Below are 20,473 nucleotides of genomic sequence, written 5' to 3'. Positions count from 1 at the left end.
ATAGAGATCCATTTAAATTTTCCAATATCAACTCCATGATCTGCCGGCATGTTTGGTTTTGAGGTTTCATTCCCAACCTGCAGATAAGAGAACACAATGAAGAGTAATCTCACCTGCTGGAGGCCACAACTGCTGTGATTTCAGCTGTCGAACTGCGGTTAGAGAAAACTGACGTCACTACAAGCTGTCATTTCGATTGCACCGCTTTTCTAGTCTGTACAAGCTTAATGTCTGTTACATAAAAAGGATGTGAAGATAGAACTTAATAATTACTCTGGAGTTATTTCTTTTTTTTTTTGACAGGGAGTCTGTCAGTCAAACATACTTGATGTTAACAGACTCGATTGACTTTCATAAAAGCTCAAGCTTACAGAAATCCAGACATCTAAAGAAATGTGTCAAAGGCTATATGGGAAATATATATATGTTCATGACTGAATACAAATTTCAAACAAAACCCCAGAGTATGGCTGGGGGCGATATGACTTCATATCGATATCACGATTATTTCAAACTTTTACCTTGATGACGATTAACATACGATTATTTTTTTGTTTTATGCATGCATTCGGTATGAGCAAGATTAATTCAGTTAGAAGGTTTTAAGATAGATAGATTACTTTATTCATCCCCGAGGGGAAATGTCAGCTTTGATAAATTTTCAGTTAATTGCGCCGCCCTACTTAGAAAAAAAAGTAGTACTTATGTTAAGTTGTCCTTCTCATATTTAATTTCAAAGCCAGCTGTGAGAATCATGCTGTTTGGGTTAGCAGTATAAATCCTTGTGGAAAGCTTTGTGTAAACTCAGCAGGATGAACACCTCACAGAGGATTTATCTGAAGAAGGCATCGCTATCCGTCTTCCAGTTCCGCACACAACTCCTGACAGGGAGTAGAGAGGCGGCCAGGTGCGTCCCACAGTCAGCTGCTGGTGGGGGGATCCATCGTCTTGTCAAAATAATTCACAGTTTCCTGTTTGCTTTGCTTCCATTGTTGCTGTAGTTTATGTGCATGAGTAACAGTTCATTCGTTGCTGTGTCAATTTTGGGAGAGAGCCGTTGGACTCAAAGGTAGAAGCAAACAGTGACAGGCAATAAGAGTCAAGCTCAAGAATTGGCACTTTGATGAAATTGTATTTTTACACTAATGCGTGGGATTGAGAATCGGCTGTCCAGAGTCTTAATGAAGTTAGACTCACTTTTCTAGACTTTTGATGCTGTGAATTACACAAACTGGAAACTGACTGACAAACACAATTCAGACATACAAATACTGAATTTAGTGCAAACAAAGCATCCACAAATGAGAGTCATCTTCTTGACTTGTTTGAACCTGAACCAGGCCTCATTGCTTCCTGCATGCATGCACACACACACACACACACACACACACACACACACACACACACACACACACACACACACACACACACACACACACACACACACACACACACACACACACACACACACACACACACACACATTCACAAACATATTTCTGTCCCCACTTGGAAAGCCTCTTAGCTTCTCTTCGCTTCATTCACTACAAATAACTTCACGGTGGGATAAAAGCATAATGTTTCCAGAAAAAGCTCTTCCCCCCCACTCTGCTTCACTCTATTGGCCCCATGTTCTCCTTCGCTTTTTCCTCCAACCCCCTTCTCTTGCGCTCTTTGTCCAAAAGGACATTCTTATTTCATTAGAGGGGGTATCCTGGAGGCCAAGAGGGTAAACAAAACCTCCGTAATCAACAGCAGGACATACACAACCACAATGAGCCAATCAGAACCCAGTGTCCTCTTAGACATAACCATGGCTAACCAATACAAATCCACACCTGGGTGCTTGGGACTCGAACTTGCCAACTCAAACTCAGCACTTTTAGGTTTGTGTGGAAATCAAACTGTAGTCTAACACTATGGAGCCGAGGACATCCATAAGAAAGACCAGTCCCAGCTAACATGCACGCCTGCAAAGACACAGACACACATAACCTCGGCTACTTGTCTATCGGTGCTGTCATCTCTGTTTGCTCATATTAGGGAGGGCTCACTCAGGGACAGGATATGGGGATTAGATCTGGCCTTATTGTGCTGTAGCTACACACCGCTAAATGGCTCCCATCTGTTCCCCCATAGAGGATGGCTAATACACGTTAGCTGCGCTCGCGCTGTGCACTGCCAGAATAACAGCAGTGGATAGATGAGCAGCACTGATATGGCCAGCCACAACACCACTCTGCGCTAAAGGCTAATGTGCCTGGCTTATTCTATTAGATTGGGATAAGAAGCTCTAATACACACATGCACACACACACACACACACATGCATGCACACACGTATTCGTGATATATCTGATTGGAGATACCAAAGCAGTTGGTTAGTCACTGGTCCAACTCTAGGCTTTACCTTGAAGGAATATACGTTAGAGCAAGTTAAATATCTGAAAAGAGGTGGAAAGAGCGGGAGTTATGGAAAAAGATGGAGGGATGGAAAGAGAGGGAGAAAGAGGGCAGTGTGGTCGGTTTCATTACGGTGAATCCTGACACTACTGCATTCTCAGCACACATGGACTGGATTATAGGCTATGTGGGCCGCTCCGGCACTGTATAGCTCAGCAATGCTCCCTTGCACACACATAGTCACATGCACGTGCACACACAAACATCATGGATAAACACACTAAAGCTTTGCACTGCAAGAAGACAAACCATTTACTCACACACAAGCTAACAGGACTCGTAATCCCGAAAGCAGCGCTAGGGCAAAGTGCACTCCTACTTAGTCATTGAGGCAAATTTTGCTTGTGATGGTCCACCTGTGGATCACTGGGGGAAAAGAATGATATGCACTGGAAACTATGAGTGTACCATGCTGCCTGGTATCCCGTCTCACTCCCACATAAATACTCAAGCACCCGTCCCCTGTCCTTATCTTTCCCTTTCTCTCTTTCTCTACCTCTCTCATTTATCACATGTGCATTTCTATCCCTTCCTCCTATTTGGAATTGTAATCACTTTCATTAGCTTCAAGGAAACCGTTTAGCCTGCCCTCCCTGCCCAGACCTCTTTCCGCACATCTACGTTCAAAGGCATCCTGAGTCTATGGGGGGCTTCGATATAAAACCCCCAAAACAGGAATTATCCTTTATGACTCTGCATTCTTTATTTTATGCTTTTTCAGCTCGCAGCCTTAAAATAAAGGGCTTCATGACTGTTCTGCGTTGTATTGTAATTAACTACCCCACACACTGGCACACAACGGGGAGGGGGAGCACGGTAAAACTTTACTACAACTGAAAAAGCAGGGCGTGGAGAGACAGACTCGTCCATCTCTGGTTTTTCTCACCATGTCGTTTTTATCACCTCAGGGCCCTGCTTGCTTTAGGCTGCTGGGTGCATATGTGTCTACTACCACACAGTTGCCTATATAGCCAGGGCACAACCAGGATATGAAAACCAGCCATAAACCACTGAATCAACTGAGGGTCTTTAGTCTACTGAAATTCATAAGCAGCATGGAAAAAGGAGCCGGGTTCTATTACGCTCTCTTCTGTCAGAGTTGGGTAATGCTGTGGTTATTGTGGTACCATCAACGTTCCCAGCTAATGGTTACTTGAGTCCACTGAAAAGGTTTATTGTGTAGAAGATCATTAAAATATCTGGGGCAGATACACAGGACTACACACTGGCCTGGAGTGTATTAAACGCTTAAATTAGTAATGAAAGGAAACAATACTAGAAACTTACTATTAACACTTGGATGCAGGGTTCCCATGGAAGCGGTAATCATGCCCATATTCCTTCTTCATCATCCTGTGAGAAAAAATTGAGGAAACATGTCATCATCCATTAATTAACCACCAGGCTACATGTTGTAGTTTATGTCTAAAGTCATTCAGCATGAGGCAAACGATGGCCTCCCTTTATTTACAAAAACTCAGGCCCAGTGGTTATGTCTCTACACGTCATTCCCCAATCTTATTTCCTCCCAAACCCCCTGTGGATTTTAATTTAAAAACAATTTAGTCATGTTCTTCATTCTGTGTGTGATATCACGAATTGCTTTTCTCAGTATGATTGTAGGAACCAATAACGAAACACACAGGGGGTTTCCTTGAGGCTGAAACAGTGCAGACAAGAGCCCTGCTAACAGGAAGGCTAATTCACTCAGACACTAACATTACGATGGTTAGCATGAGCTGGCAGCTCACTATAGCCAAGCCCTTGACTACATAACACTAAACTAAGCTCCGGCAAAGCAGAGTATATGCTAATGCTATACCAGACTAAAACACACACACACAGGGGACTTGGCTGCAGTCCACAGTGGCTTTGGTTGGACTGACTCGATGTGACAAGCTCGGTAAACTACACCTAAGCAGCTAAGCTATAGATATAATGGCCTTTCAGTGGAACATGCTAGATGCTAAATGCTAACATGCAATGAATGGCTGTGACAGGCCCTGTAAACAGAGCCAGACCTACAACCACTCATTCTGCCAGGTTAAACACACGCATACCCACAAACAGGTCAAATACCATGTGCTACTTCTCATAAACCTGAAGCAGGCAGCATGTTAAGGCTTTGAAAAAAAAATAACAACAACCCAAAAGAAAAGGTTGAACATTTCTGTCTCTGATAAACATATTATGGCTGTTTTCTATTTCCTTTCGAGGCTGCTGCCAAGTCTCTGGCAGTGGTCCTGGCACGGCTAAATGAGAACAACATGAGTGCAATGTGCCCGTCGAACTGCACACACTTTTTACCCAAGCTCAGACCTGGACTGCATCACAAGAGGCTAAATCCACTTCCTGTGCTTGTCTCCTCTGGTTAGATTTCACCTGTCCTCTGAATAAGATGTCACATGTAAAAGGACAGGGAGCACAGTTAAAGTATTGGGATGGACGCACTTCCTCTACCCATGAGCTTTGAATGACATGTGGTTTGGATCCCTGAAGGAGTCCTCTATTCCAGAGCTTACATTGGGTGCACATGCAGTGTTTATGTGTCTGAGCACATGCAAATGCAAAGGCGAATGCAAAAAGAAAAGTAATGTGTGGTCACAGTTCTGTTATTCATGGCACCAGCTGTATCTTGGAAAGCCATTGCGGTCTCCAGGGTGAGCGTAGCGACCCTCTTCATCATCATTATCATTATCGTCATCAATCATCCGTGGAGTGGCATTTTCTGGACCCGGCAATGCACCGAACCACTGGCCTGGCCACACTTGAATATTACATTTGAAATGAGAAAGATGGAGGGAGAAAGGGGACTGAGGGAAAGAATGGAAGAGACTGAGAGAAATGGTGGGAAAAAACCCACCAGGAAGAAAAGTAATGTTAAATTTATGATAAAATCAAGGGTAGGAAAGAAAATAAGTGCAGTAGGGAAAGGGACACACTGATATACCTACGAATAGAAGGAAGAACAAAGTGTTGAAGAAAAGCAAATGGAGTAATTAATCACGTTAAGATGAAAGAGAGAGATTAAAGGAGATGTGAAGTCCTGTGTTTGGAGGGAAAACAGTCTCAACTCAGAGACATCCCCCGTCACACACACACACACACACACACACACACATTAGAGGCCTTGCCCCTGACCTCCACACCAGGTCAAAGATCAGATTTGAGGAAAAGCCTTGAGTAGACAGACTGACCTCTGTCAACAAGGTCTGTTAGTTATTTTTGAGATGTGTGTGTTTGACACAAGATCAGTTTGGTTGTAGTTTGTGAACAGAAGGGGGTGATGACACCTTGATACACTGTTGATTAGATTTGTTTTCATATGCAGGGTTTCAGTGAACTAAAATAATCACATTAATTTACACATATGTAGGTTCTGTCTTTTAACTAACATTTAATATATTTCTATTGGTGACTCCCTAATAAACGTTAATCTTTTCCCAGATACTGTCTGCAAAGTGTGAACCATCATGTTTCCCTTGTGTAAACATAAAACTTCATCTTTAATAGAGAGTGTTATCCAACCAATTGACATGAATTTATGTGTTATTTTATTATTCCCCGCATTCTTAACAAGGTTTGGCAGCTATGCTAATAATAATTTCTTTGGCTTTTTCATTCCAACTTGAAAAGTTGAAGTATCACTTGCAGAGAGCTACTGTTTCACATGTCAAACTCTATAAACACTGCTGCAGTAAAACAGTGCTATGTAGCCATATTGAGGGAAAGATATTTATAAATGCAAAGTGCAGGGGAGTAATGTGTGATACTAAAATGTGACCCCCTGCAGCTCGGCCTTATGTGAAGCACACTGTGGTTACAAGTAATCTGAAATTCAACGGAACAATACAGAGACTTAATAGCTTTAAAATATTGTTTTAGCTACTCAGATGTAAAACACAATATAACATAACCTAATAACTACACAGCAAGAATTTCAAAGTGGTCCTTGTGGGATTGCAAGGTGAGTTTGAGGGTTAAGCTTCTGTGTGTTTCGTGTCAGTTTCCTCGCTCTAAACTTCCATGTACCAAAGTGTGCTGTAAAATTAACTGTATATTTTTTCTGCAGTTGAAGAGAATACAAATGTCCACATAAATGTAAACTTCTGTAACATATAACTCAAGTGTGCCTGAGATTCTTGTGTGAAAGGTCTGCACATGTATGTCAATCAACCCCAGACCCTCACATTCTTTCGGGAATCAAAAACCTTCCACAGGCGTAAAAAGGCAAGAAAAATAAAATATAATTAAAACCAGCGATCCTGTCTTCTTACATATTACAAGGGTGTTTTGTAGGCTGATACATGGATTTGACTATGTGATTATATGCTATGCATGTGTGTGTGTTTTCCAAATTGCATGTTTGATTCCAATTCAGTGGTTTCAGAAACATTTATAAATGTCTTGGTTTATGTAATAGTGCAAATCAGATAGAAGAGATGTGGGAATATGGACTCAGGTGGAAATCCCCAGGTATTCGTCTTAAACCTCCACATACACACACTCTCACATACACACACAAACACACACACAAGCACACAAGCACCTATTCTTCATCCTCACAGTAGTTTGGAATCCCCCACGATCAATGTCTCTTGACAACAATCGAGCTCTGATGGATTTATATTGCATTCAAATAATTTAATAATGTTAAGCTTTTATGGCTAAAGGAAAGATAGAAGATCACTTTGAAGAAAGGGTTCTCCCGTTAGCGATTTCATCTGAGGACACAGTATCAACAACACTCAGGCGTGCATCTCCATCTACATCGACACATGCACATGCACAGGCATGCATGCACTTACGCAAACACAAAAACACTGATAACAACCAAAGTTTGTTCCTCAGCTGTCTTCAAACCGAGACATTAGGTTTGTCCTCAGGGCAGTCTGGTTGTGAAACTCAGACAGAGAAAAGAAGCTGGTACGAGAGATGAAATACACACAAACTAAACTCATACACAAAAACCCATCGATCAAAAACAATAAGCAGTTTGGAAGCTTTTCCCCTTCGGGCCTCTTATCTCGAATAACCGAATTGGCAGAAAGTAATATGGTTTAGAGGAGGAGAGACAGGAGAAGAGTGAGGGGGGATTTTGTGCTGCATGTGTCTGACCACAACTGAGTGATGGTGCAGATGACAACTATAAAATTACATCAACTTAAAAAGCACGAGGTTGCCAGCCCACAACATGTCAAATTTTGTAAACAAACTCCAGCTTTAATCTGGTTGGTGTGTGTGTGTGTGTGTGTGTGTGTGTGTGGGCCCATTCCTATTTACCTGGTCCATAGCAGGTCGGTGGTTGGCATGGGGGGGCCCTCTTGGCAGGCTCCTGTGATGGACGTTTGCCGGATGCATGTGGTGAGCATGGTGAGGATGGTGTTGTTGGTGGACGTGATCTTCCCCATAGTTATCTGCTATCAGCTTCATTCTGCTCTGAGTCTGCCGGAAAGGGGATAAACAAGAACATTTACAACGTATAATTATATCCTGACACACTGGGCCCTTTATTATCCCCAACACTACTTTTTTTGTTTGTCAAAAATGCTCTCGGGTCTTAGCCTGATTAGGCTGAGGGATTCTTGGATGTGGGGGGGAGGAGCATGTTGAAAGCTTTCAAAGATGATAAAACACAGAGCCGCTAACAACACTTGACAGGTCATAAAATGAGTGAGTCAAAGTGGCTGATAAAAATATCATAAGTCTGTCAAACGTCACCCATACAGCAGATTATCATTTAATTGGATTAGATGAATCCTAGTAGGAACAGTCTCATGCAGCCTAAGGCTGCAGGCATTCTGGCCTGGGTGAAGCAACCTCATTTTAGATGTCACTGATTAAAATTACACTCAAATATGCATCTTTTGCCTCGGCTGTAAATGGCTAAGTAGGACTATGTGTCCTCTGAGTGTGTGTGTGCATTAGTGTGTCTGCTGGAGAGGCTGTCATCCTGCCAATATCCTAGCACAGAGATAACAACCTCGGCTGACTAACATTAACAATCGGCCTATACTCCAGTGAGGCCAGCTGTCAGGGAGATAGACAGAGACAGAGTGGGTGCAGATGTATTGACAGGCTTCGCTTTGTTCCCTTTACTGCAGATACCTCCCCTGAGGGCAAACTGACTGCAGAGTGGGAGCTGGGATTGTGTACGGGATGAAGATGATTCCAACGAAAGACATGGACACATCTATCATCCCAAATGTTGCAGGTTTCCTCATTGAGAATGAAAGACAGCCGTGGCAGGACGAGACAAAGACCCTGAGTCAGCTGCTAGAGCAGGATGGGACGTGGTGTTACAGTAGCCATCGGCCCGAGGACACTGCTGCTGAGATAAGGAGCTGAGGACTAATGACTGAGGAAACGAGCCAGTCGGGATCACAGGAGAGGATGTGGCTAGTTTTAAAGAGGTTAGCAATTAGCTTAAACTGGAGAAGAGCGGCTTAGAAAAGGCGAGAACATAGACACCGTGGTCTGAGGGAAGAGCGAGACAGAGATAAAGATGAAGAGTGAGGGGCGGGGCAGGGCTTAGTCAGACACAACACCGGTGGTTAGAGCAGTTAAAGGGTAGGTTGAGGTGTACGGGCCTCCATGACCTCAGGTGTCGACACTACAGCAGGTGTGGCAAGGCAACAGCTACAGAGCGGACACCTGTCATTGAGGTTCGGACAATAACTATCATATACCATGCAGCTGATGAAATCACTGTGCTCCTGCTGCACAGCGCATACTGGAGCCGCTTCCACACAGACCTCTCCTCAACGCTTAACAATGCTGTTTAATTCTGGCAGAGAAATATTTTCAAAGCTAATTTGTGGCTGAGGGTTAAATCGGCTGACGTGTGTTTAGTCCTCACTGCTAATCTAATAAGAACCATACTACTTGTTCCTGTAATTACAACCATATCTGGTAGCATAAGAAGCCAAACGTCCTAGAGTGTGTTTGTATATGAGTGTGTGTGTGTGCGTGTGTTTGTGTGTGTGTGAGCGTGTGTGTGCGCACATACTTAATATTTAATGAACTGAGACACAAACAGGAATGGATGAAGTGATGAATGGCCGCAGGAGGAGACAGACTGTGTGGTCAGGCCAGCCCACATGTGAACATCCAGTTTATTCAAACAGACACATGCACACGCGAAAACGTGCACAGTCTCCTCTTACAGACATATTCCCGTGTGCATGTGTGAAGAAGGTGTGCACATGTAAAATGTCCGCGCGGTTGGAATGTGCGTCTTAATTAGAGTTAATTAGTGACTCTGCAGAGTAAACAGCTGAGGAATGGCCTCCGGGCCTGCTTGTAGATCAGGCAGCCGGGAATAGACACAGGTGGCACGGCTGCAAGGAGAGGAGAGGAGAGGAAGGGAGAGGTGAGGAAGGGAGAGGAAGGGAGAGAAGGAGGAGAGGAGAGGAGGAGAGCTCTTCATTTGACCTGTCTAACCATAACAGATTTGAACTGTGTTGTACGTCTGCGCAGTGCCTGTGTATCAGAGCGCAGCCCCTTTCGTAAACATGGCGGTGATAAACCCTGGCTGCAGAGCTTACAGCTGCATCCCAAACCTCAGTCCAAGTCCCTCTATAAATCACAAGCCTGTCTTGATTAGAGCCGGCCTCTGTTAACACATATGCACACGAGAGGCAGAGAAGAGAGGACTTAGACACACAGGCATCTGGGAGAAAGCTCTACTCTCCTTTAATCAGGTCTGTGTGTGTTTGTGTGTGTGAGCCTCGGTGTGTACAGCATTGCCATTCCATCCCAGTAACAACAGACCGACACGATGTACCAGCTTTAAGTGGCCAGATACATAATCTGTTCTCTGTGACACATCTGAGAACACAAAATCCATCTGTTCAGAGAGAGAGAGAGAGAGAGAGAGAGAGAGAGAGAGAGAGAGAGAAGAGAGAGAGAGAGAGAGAGAGAGAGAGAGAGAGAGAGAGAGAGAGAGAGAGAGAGAGAGAGAGAGAGAGAGAGAGAGAGAGAGAGAGAGAGAGAGAGAGAGAGAGAGAGAGAGAGAGAGAGAGAGAGAAAGAGAGAAAGTTGGATGCTCATGTCTGTCCGAAAATGAAATGAATGTGAAGGGAAAAGAAATAGTGAAACAATGCGGCAAAGGGAGAGAGAGAAGGTCCCAGAAAATGGCACACCAAATTCATCTCTTCTCAGCTTCAAAGCCCCATTGACTTTGGCCATCCATCATGAGGATGGAACCACTCAGAGAATTCCCACATGGGGACACATTTGTTCTGACTTTCTCCACTGGAAGTGTAAACTGGCTGTTTGTGTGAGCGTGTGGCTGGGTCTTTGTATATGTGTGTTTGACTCTGCTGAAGAAGGCCTATACCTCAAAAGGGGGGTGAACTGTCTGAGACTGGAACGTTGTTCTTAGGCCGCCTGCTTTGTGCACACACAAACACACACACACACACACACAAACGTCTGAAGGAGGGATGTGGGGAGGTCAGACAGGGCACTGCTATCTTTAAATCTATCTGCTGTCCATAGATCAGCTTTCTCCTTAGAGACTCTGAGTCCCATAACTCTTCGGTATTTCCTGGTCAGTTTCCTTCCACCAAAGGGCTGATGAGGAGCCAAGGAAGGCCGTCTATTCTGATATGTGTGTCAGTGGGTCAGAAGACAGAGAGGCGGTGTGTGTCATGTCGAGCAACATGACCTCAAGAGAGCTCATTCTTTAGATAGAAGGAACCCAAGTAGCCCAGAGAGGAACTACTTACCTTACACCCTCCAAACATGAAGAGATGACAGAGTACCACTCTTTTAGGGCCCTTGTGCTATGTGGTCATAGCACTGCCTGGTACACAGTTATATGGATTTAGATTATATGCATGTGCACCCAAAGACTTTCTTTCTATGTAAGTTTGCATGCATGAGAAAGTGGAGACAAAGAAAGTTTATGCATGTGCTACTCCCTCCTCTCCCATTCCCTGCTTTCTCCTCTTTTTCCCCTCTTTCCTCCACTTCTGCGCTCTAGGTCCGGAAGGCACATCGTGGTAATTAGAGCTCATCACATCATCAGGTGGACTGTAGCGGCTTGTTACCCAACGGGGAAAACATGACGCATCCATTGGCGATAAACAGATAATAGGCTTTCCTTGAAATTCCTTGAGTGGAATTGCACCCCCTAGGAACTGTTTACCGTTTACGAGACACAAAGGCAAACATGGGTTCGCTCTTAAATGCAAAGCCAGCGCATTGCATCTGTTGACTTTTAAATGCACCACGTTTCCCAGAAGCCCCTGTGACTCAGGAGATCGTACATGTCGACTCCCTGCTGTCGCCTCATTATCGTTAGCGTTCACGTTCGCTCAGTCACTGATGTGGTCTGACCAGACCTTAATGATCAACATACCTTCATCTGTCGTGGGTCGTATCGAGAGCCAGGGCAACACGGGAAATAGGTGTGTGTGTGTGTGTGTGTGTGTGTGTGTGTGTAGGTATGTGTGGGTGCTGGGAACTGTGTCTCTTTGACCAGATGATGGAAGACAGAAAAGTCCGCCGGTGACTCACCTATGATACCAGCCGTGTCTGGGACAGTCTGAGTGCATCTAAATCGCTCTGATTGCAACATGACTGTTAAGCTAGCTAAACCCTAATGTGTTCATGTTCCGGGATTTTGAATCACTGTGTTTGGTTTACTGGTGGTTAGCTTATGATGAGTGAATGCAGTATGTGTGGCAAGGAAGAGAATTCTGTTAACTACCGGGAATCATTAACTATCTACTTCCTGGTTATAAAGTTCAAACATCAACCAATGAAACTGTTTAAATGCGGGGAAGGCTTCGCTTTCAGGTTTTGCATTTCCTAACCCTGCTTTGATTCACAGGGCAAGAGTCTGTTGGCAAGTGGTGACCGCAAAGCCTGGCTTCATTTGATTTATGTGCAGGCCAGTCCACCTTTTAGACTGGGAGAGTTGTAAAATTTGATTCATCATTTATATGCATGAATAAATAGCTTGTGGTCGTATGTGGTGGATGTACCTGCTGCTTGAGCTGGTGCATGAGCCTGTCTTTCTCCCGCTTCAGAGCCATCACCTCGTCCTGGGCTTTCTTCCGTTTGGAGGAGGACAGTTCCAGCAGGGCGATGTTAGCATCCTTCTCACTGATGGCTGCCAGCAAAGCTTGCTGCCTGAAGGTGGGACAGAAAGAAATGTAGAACAGAGGGGTGCAGAGGGGGAGGAGGAGGAATGTTGTCATTAGGGAACAAATGATCAAAAGCAAGTGCTATTTATTGCGCGAAGCGGAAATCAAAAGTTGGAATGTGGTTTTATTTAATTTATAGTTAACCACACAGCACCCACATCTGCAGCTGGGGGCCCTTTGACGTATGCTGATGTCAGAGCAAACACAGAACTCCTTAAGACTCAGACGGAGAGTCCACAGAAAACAAGCATACATCTTTGAAGTGGTCGGCTAAATGTTGCAAAAGTGGTACACCAGTGTGACTCATGGGCACGCAATAGAATAATGGAGCCTAATAGGGTAGGCTGAGGAGGATATGACATCTTTTGTCTTTTACCACAGCATAAGTGTGTGTCTGTGACTGTGTGTCTGTGGGAGGGGAGGGTGACAACCAATGACTGTCTACAGGTGCATAGGAAACATACCACCCAAGTGTCCTCATACACACAACCAGATGCACAAATTTTTCTCCCACAGGACTTCGGAGAATGCCTTGCGTAACCCTTGTTGGGGGTAGATTAGTGATGATTAGCCTCGTCATCAAACAGGATGTCGTAAATCCAGCGTAGTGACAAACACGCATGTTTTCCGCCCACTCTTGTAAACACAGAAGCGCAAACATATTCTCAGACGTAGCCAGGCAAACCCACAAACACACACACACGCACACACAGACACACAACCACAGACACACACTCACACCTCTGCTTGGTCCATTGCCCCCAGAACACTGTAAAAATATGATTATAAAGGAAAAGGACGCATGTTTATGGGGGTTTCTAGGCAGTTTAACCGTGTTCAGTGATAGAAGGAATTTATTTATTCTGTCTTCTCTATCTCTAAACAGTTCATCTGAATGACCAACACAAGAGTATCAAGCTTTAATTGGTGTCTCAGAACTGCAAGCACTTTAAGTTGGATAAACACAACATGGCTGAACTCCAGACTCTTAAATCGCATTTTAAATTAAGAGGGCATTAAACCAGCATGGTCGCGTAATGTGTGAGGTGAGGGGTAAAGGAAAAGGAGGAGGGTGGTTGCGCTCCGAATACACTTTGGACTCAATTAAAAATTGACCTGCATCGGAGTGTTTTTATTCCATGATTTCAGTCCCTGCAGAAATAACTCGATTGTGAAAATAAACATGCTGAGCTCAGACATAGAGTCCTGCCGGTCTGGGACTGCATTTTCTGTGTTTTTAGTACAATTATCTGCACGCCGCATCTGGATTCTCCCATTCAAGGCCTTTAATAGGCCCCCGTGTGTTACTGTGAGCTCAAGTGTGTGATCTCATGTTGTGCATGTATTTGTGTGTGCATGCATGTGTGTCCTGACATGGATCGAAGCGGCTAATCGCACCATTCATCATAGGGCAGGATCGCCGTGACACTTTTCGTCTCCCCACACCTCCACTGTTATTCCTTTTAATGCTCACTGTAAAGGGAGTTCGCACACACACACACACACACACACACACACTAACACACACACACACTAACACACACACACACACACACACACACACACACACACACACACACACACACACACACACACACACACACACACACACAAATATAAGCAGACCTACACTGGACCACTTGTACCAAAGCAAGTGCTTTAGACTACAGGATTATTCTGCTTGACCTGGCCATTCACAAGGTAAAATTGTTGAAAGAATTCTTAAAGTTTTATCGAATAAATCCCCAGTAAAAATAAATCCACAGATCAAACAACAATGTGATAGATTTTTAAAATCCTTCTTCACGCGGCCCAATTTTACATCCATGGCCTAATACACTTAGGGCGTCTCAATTCCTTTACTTTGTGTTAACTGGAGTGAAAAGCTTATGCACGGAGTCATATATGGGCAAAGAATGTGTCGCTGTTCATAAACAATGTGTCAGATTAACAGCTCTAACCTGCTCGCCGGATGGCCATCGCTGCACCACACTGCCAGACATGGAAACTCGTCTCATACCCACCCATCCATTTCCTTATTCCATTCGGGATTAACTGCATCAGCTTCAGTTCGAGAGTTGTATTTATCAAGGTTGTTAAGTAACTGGAAAAACACTATTCTGTCTATTTCACTGGGTTTTCCCGCTAGAGCACTTATGCAATGTAAGAGGCTGATGTTGTGCAGCGTTCCTTTGGTGCAAGAAAAGAGTGTGTGGTGAAAGGTTAGGGTCACTCACCCCCACCCCAGTTAAAGGGGTGGTTTATCTTATCTGTGAGTGCGTCTCAAAAAGCCAAACAGAGATCCATCTCTTTCTGACCACCACTGAGCCACTTTATCAAGGATTGTTCCACTCCCATTCATCAAGTGGCCTCTCTTGAATGAACTACTGAAAGACATGATTTCGGTGTTGTGATACTTTGTTTGTGTTGCGGTGACAAAAATGCACAGTTTAACAAAGGAGTTTTCAAAATAAGGCGCCTGTGAATGTGAAAATACTACACCTGCATTCCCCCCTTGAACAAAATCACATCCTTTTAAAATTTCGTTAATTCAAATTGAAGAACGATTGATTTTGTTTTATTGCATTCAAAAAATCGAAGCTGTAATCATTCCCTATCTTTTTTTAGTTAAGCCATCAAAATAATAATACATTGATAATCCCACTGTAAAAAGAGATTCTTAGACTTGACGAGCCTAATACAAACATTTGGTAGGCATATCTGTGGTGCAGCTATAAACATCAAGCTGTACTCTTTTGTTTTTTATTGTTTTAAAATATGTCATATCAACTAACATGCATAATTATTTATAAATACAACCTCTAACTGAATTGATGATGATTTTAAATGCATGCATATATGCATTCACTGTAGCACTAGGCTGAAACTTTGATCCCATGTTGTGACCATGACCTGTGAAGTCCTGACCCTACCCCTGACTAATTTGCAAAATATCTATCCAAACTGGATTGAAGCTGCCGGGGTGAACGCTGTGACAGGGACCCACAATACATCAAAGCTGTCAAATAAATGAAGTGGAATATTAAGGTCTGACAAAAGCCCCAAACTCAGTATCTTCGGTGGAGAGGAGACGGCCTCATCTAACTCTGAAACAGAGCCACATCCTACAACATAAAAAAGGCCAACATATATATTCACAATAAATAACATGTCAAATTCCAGTGGCTCAAGCAGCCCAAAAATCATGAAGCTTAAAATGTCTTATTGTGCCACCAAAAGGAAAAGGTGAATGATTCTGGGTGCAGCTAAATCATGTGCTGCTGCAGCTCCATTAAAAAAGTTAGACCAACCAGTGCAATCAGAGGAAAAGGGTCCCTCTCACCTGCATTCATTAGCACAGGTACAGACTTCCGAGCTGGACATTATTAATTGAGCACGAGACGCTCTGAGCCTGAATGAATGAAACCTTTGAACCGCAGTGACCTCCACGCTTCACTGCAAGTCAAATCACTTCCAGTCTCTAAACGAAGCCAGCAGAATATATGGCCCAGTCTCCCTGTGGCTGCTCTCTGAGTAGAACTGCAGGATTCTGCTGAATGATGACTTCCTAAAACAATAAAAAGAAAGGGGCATTATTATGATTAGCCAGCCTGTAAACTTTGTCTCCCACATCCTCAATCAGTGGTTGTGTGCACGCATTGTGTGTGTGTGTGTCTTCATGTATCTGCTGATTATTATTAGTTACAGTCTTTGAACCTGAATCACACTGGAGTATTTAATCAGATCTAATTTGAGAGGCCATTTGGCTTTCACCGTACAACACACTTGCAATGTACATGAATCTAGCAGACAGGATCATCTATCTGTTAAAATACACACACTTGCAGACACACGTACACACACTCACACAAAGAGAGAGAGGGGGGGGGAGAGAGAGAGAGAGAGAGAGAAATGCTTGGACTGTATCTGCTGGCTGATCTTGAGTGGGTGAAGCCTCTCTTTTTCCTCCCCTCTTGTCTAGCTCCCTGCTTAACTTAGACTTGGCATATCCTGGACAAACAAAGGATTATCTTCATTTCCTGTCCGATTGAAAGGGCAACAACGCAATGCTTTTTCCTGACAAACTTGTGATTAGTCTTCATAAAAGTCAGACCCTGTGCACTGAGAAGTGAAAAAGGACTCCAATAAAAGGAAAAATAAATCCTGCTTCTGGAAACCCCAAAGAAACCCGTCCACTTTTTCCTACTCTGTGAGATAACAATAGTTAAAGTGATCAGATAAACATCTGTGCATTTCTATACACCTCATGTCTCATATTTAATATAAGCATTGTGAGCACGCAACGTTTTGTAGAACAGCATCCGCTGGGATGAGATCTTATTTATAAAGGGAGAAATTCTTTGCTGGACCACAACATGTGATTCCAATTGAACCTTCATGGTCCCCGGGACAAATTGAGACATTCAGATCTACGGAGGTGGGAGATGGATGGCTAAAGTACATGACCATGCGATGAGAGGTGAGAGGGAAAACAGGGGAAAGGAAAAAAAATTGAAATGCAAAGAGTCAAAGAAGAGAGGAGAAAGTAGCCGTGCGGCCGAAAGGAGATAATTTAGGACAGAGGAAAAGAAAAATGAGGAGAGAATACTTTGATGAAGACGTCTTTGAGGTGGGGATGCTGTCGGAAAAAAAAGGGCCGTGATGTCACAGAGCAGATGGGCGACTGGTAGACCAGACAGACTTCTGGGTGACGAGGGGGTTAAGATGGGGTCAAGAGTGAGCGTAAACACCCACATGCGTACATTCGCTCAAAACAAATTCAGAGGAAGAAGAGGTGAAGGGATGTAAACTGCAGCAGGAATAAAAAAACACCAAAAAAGAAGAGGCGTCAAGAGACGAGGGCAAGAGAACAGAGGAAGTGTACGTGTTGCACAAGAGTGGCTGCTACCTGCTCTGCACGAGAGAGAAACGAGGCAGGAGAGAGAGGAGGAAGAGAAGAAAGGAGCAAACGTAAAGATTTATAAGTCCCAGCCTACCCTAAATCAGCTCACTGTGCTCCATGTTGTTATTCCTAGGCGTCACGGTTGAGGGATATGTGTTTATAATTTGTGTTATGACTTACTTGAAATTATGAGTGTGCAGAGTCGGTGGGACAGAAACAGATGCGTCCGTGTGATGCCCGAGGGAACCATCAATACTGTCTGCCCCTAAGTGCAGTGTGTGCATGTGTGCATGCGTTTCCCTGTCCGTGCGCCCATTTATGCTTTCATGTCCTTATGGGCATGTGTGATGTATTTTGTTAGCAGAGAACATGGGGAGCCCACTTATATCTGTTCCCAGAGCATCCATTATGAGTCCTTCTAGTTTGTGATCATGGATTTCCACCACTTAACTGTCCGGCTCTGCAGAGACATTCCACGGGCATTTTATGGCTGTTCCTTGATTGTAAGTGTGTGAAGGTGCGGCACAAAGCCGGGGGCCCCTAGGCTAGGCGGTTCTAGAGGCCTGTGGTGAGAGCAAGCAGAGGACATGAGAATGGGGCATGGTTGAGTGACACTATTATTTATGGCCCTTGGAAGACTGTGTTATTTACAACGGAGGAGGTAGGGAAAATGTCTATTTCCAACATAAAACACATGCTCCGGCTTCATTTGGTAAGCTTAGTGCAAAGCCAGTGGAGATGGTAAATCTGTTTTTTAACTCTGAATGTGGGTTAAATGCATTTTTATGAGGTCCGAGTTCTGGCTACCTCAGGCGGGATTAGCTCCATGTTAACCTGCAACAGCTAAACTGCAGCCCCATGCCAGATTCACCTATTACACACTTCCTCCTCTTTGCCTTCCTGGATTTATCCATCTTGTTCTGCAACATGGGATCCATCCATGCCCACAGTTTGTATGCAAGTTCGGAAATGTACATCCACTCCAATATTCCCTGTGAGCAGTAACATTAGCCATTACGTGCTAATCTGGCGCAAGAATGCCAAACTTTACATGCTAACCTTGAGCTGTGCTTCCCAAGAAACATCCATGACAGCAGATGGCTCAACCAGGACTTGGCCAGGTTGTGTGTGTTTTCACTTCACTAATAAAATATACAACCCACTTACTCTGCTCACCCCCCACTCCCACACTAGTGCTCAGACTGGCGGTGGGGGCGGTGGCGGTGGTGGTGGTGGTGGGGAGGTCTAATTGAAAGAGTATGTATCAGTTTTTACAGCAACAAGGGGGAAAATACGCGGGGACAAAAATCAACAAATCTGCCAAAACTAGCCAAATGTTTAGAGTGGGAGCAGGAACGAGGAGAGATGGCTGACTGCTCCCAGAGAGATGAGCAGGACCAGACGACCACCACTGCATTCCAGTCAGAGAGAAAGAGACCAGGTGGTTGTGTGTGGTTGTGTGTGTGTGTGTGTGTGTGTGTGTGTGAGAAGATTGTCATATTGTCAACCTCGTCAAGACAATATCCCAAACAACAGCAGAATGTAATTCAAATTTATTATAAAATGTTTTCTACGTGACATTTTTATTAATTATTCAACACTGTGAGAAATGCGTTTATTTGCTCCCTTCCCAAGAAAGTGAGATAAAAAGATTGATGTTAAAAGTAGCATGAGAACTGATGAAAGAAGAAAAAGCCTGGCTCTCTCTCCGAGTGAGAAAATATGCTATAAAACGTCTCTAATGATTAATGAGACATCGTGTTTTTTTACTCAGGTCTTTAAGGAAGTTTTTGTGAGAGTGAGTCTGGCCAAGTTTGCCACCATCATGTTTGTACTGCAGCACCAACACTTGTGCTCACAGATTAGTGAACTACAAAACTTAAAGCAGCTCCGAATTAACACAACTTTGAGGGTTGTGGACTTGATATTTTCGGTATATGTAAGAATTAAACAAGTAGGATACAGTAACTGGAATGGCATTCATGGCATTTATGCGTTTTTATTTGGATGTGTACCAAACTGCATGTACTTATTAACATCTGTCTCCTAAACATGTCAGATCTTTATCCGAGAAATCAACGGAAATGTTGAATAACGCCTTACCTCACAATGTTAAAGAAAGTAAAAGAAAAATCCACGCCCCGATCCAATCAAGAATTTAATGTTTTCTTTCCTAACCAAGTACTTAAAGTTAAGCAGTAATAGTTGCAGCAGTTGTTGTGTTATCCTGCTAACTAACACTGAGACAAAGCAGACACAAACATTACTCCTTGGCTGAGGTAATAAGACAAATCTTTAGGCGCTGACAGGTGCATTTTTCTCTTCGGTTTACTTGTTTTTTTCAGTCCTTTAACTAACCTCATCTTAGCACATTCCAAGTCTAAAGCTCTATTCAACACACATATGAGACCAATATCGATCTCCTCATCTAACTCTTCGGGGTTGAAAGCAAATAAACATATTCCCTTAAAATGTTGAACTATTACGTGCCAACAGTCTGACGAGAGGAACCAGTGGGTTTTGTCCTCTCTCACTTCCAGCTCTGTTGCATCAGCTTCTGTGGATCAGAGAGAGGTTGGCGGATTCCTGTTTTTGTAAAAAAGAAGATGGATAAATAAACAACGGCTCAGGGGATGTCAGTGTTGATTATGATGTCACTGGCATCTTTTTCCAATCTGGATGACCTTGTCTCCATGTATGCCCGTGTTGGCTCCGACGCGTGCGTGGCAGTACTTTTTCGTTTCTTCGTAACCTCAGCCTTTCACAGTAAATGCGAGAAAAACAACAATCCAAACACAATCCATACCCAGAGCTGTCTGGCACGAGGCCTCCCTCTCCGGTTTCAACCAATGAGGAGAGCTCTGACCCCAAAACCTCAGGGGATCCCATCCAATAGCTGAGCAGCGATTTTCATTCTCTCAATGTGGGAGGTTTGTTTTCTGTCTTTATT

The 20,473-nt window shown here is 43.8% G+C and overlaps 1 protein-coding gene across 1 annotated transcript in view; it reads right to left on the bottom strand.

The window, feature by feature from the left end:
• LOC128442592 (ERC protein 2-like) overlaps positions 1–20,473 on the bottom strand; it is a gene marked incomplete in the record, with an annotated part of 144,915 nt that overhangs the window by 32,013 nt on the left and 92,429 nt on the right. Inside the window, 3 exon segments of the mRNA XM_053425129.1 lie at positions 3,751–3,816; positions 7,747–7,908; positions 12,459–12,606. Coding sequence (XP_053281104.1) covers positions 3,790–3,816; positions 7,747–7,908; positions 12,459–12,606 — 337 coding nt within the window.

This window comes from Pleuronectes platessa, chromosome 6, assembly GCF_947347685.1.
Source record: "Pleuronectes platessa chromosome 6, fPlePla1.1, whole genome shotgun sequence".
NCBI classification, from domain to species: Eukaryota; Metazoa; Chordata; class Actinopteri; order Pleuronectiformes; family Pleuronectidae; genus Pleuronectes; species Pleuronectes platessa.
The sequence above is the reverse complement of the archived record's forward strand: the minus strand, read 5'-3'. Positions and strand labels throughout refer to the sequence as shown.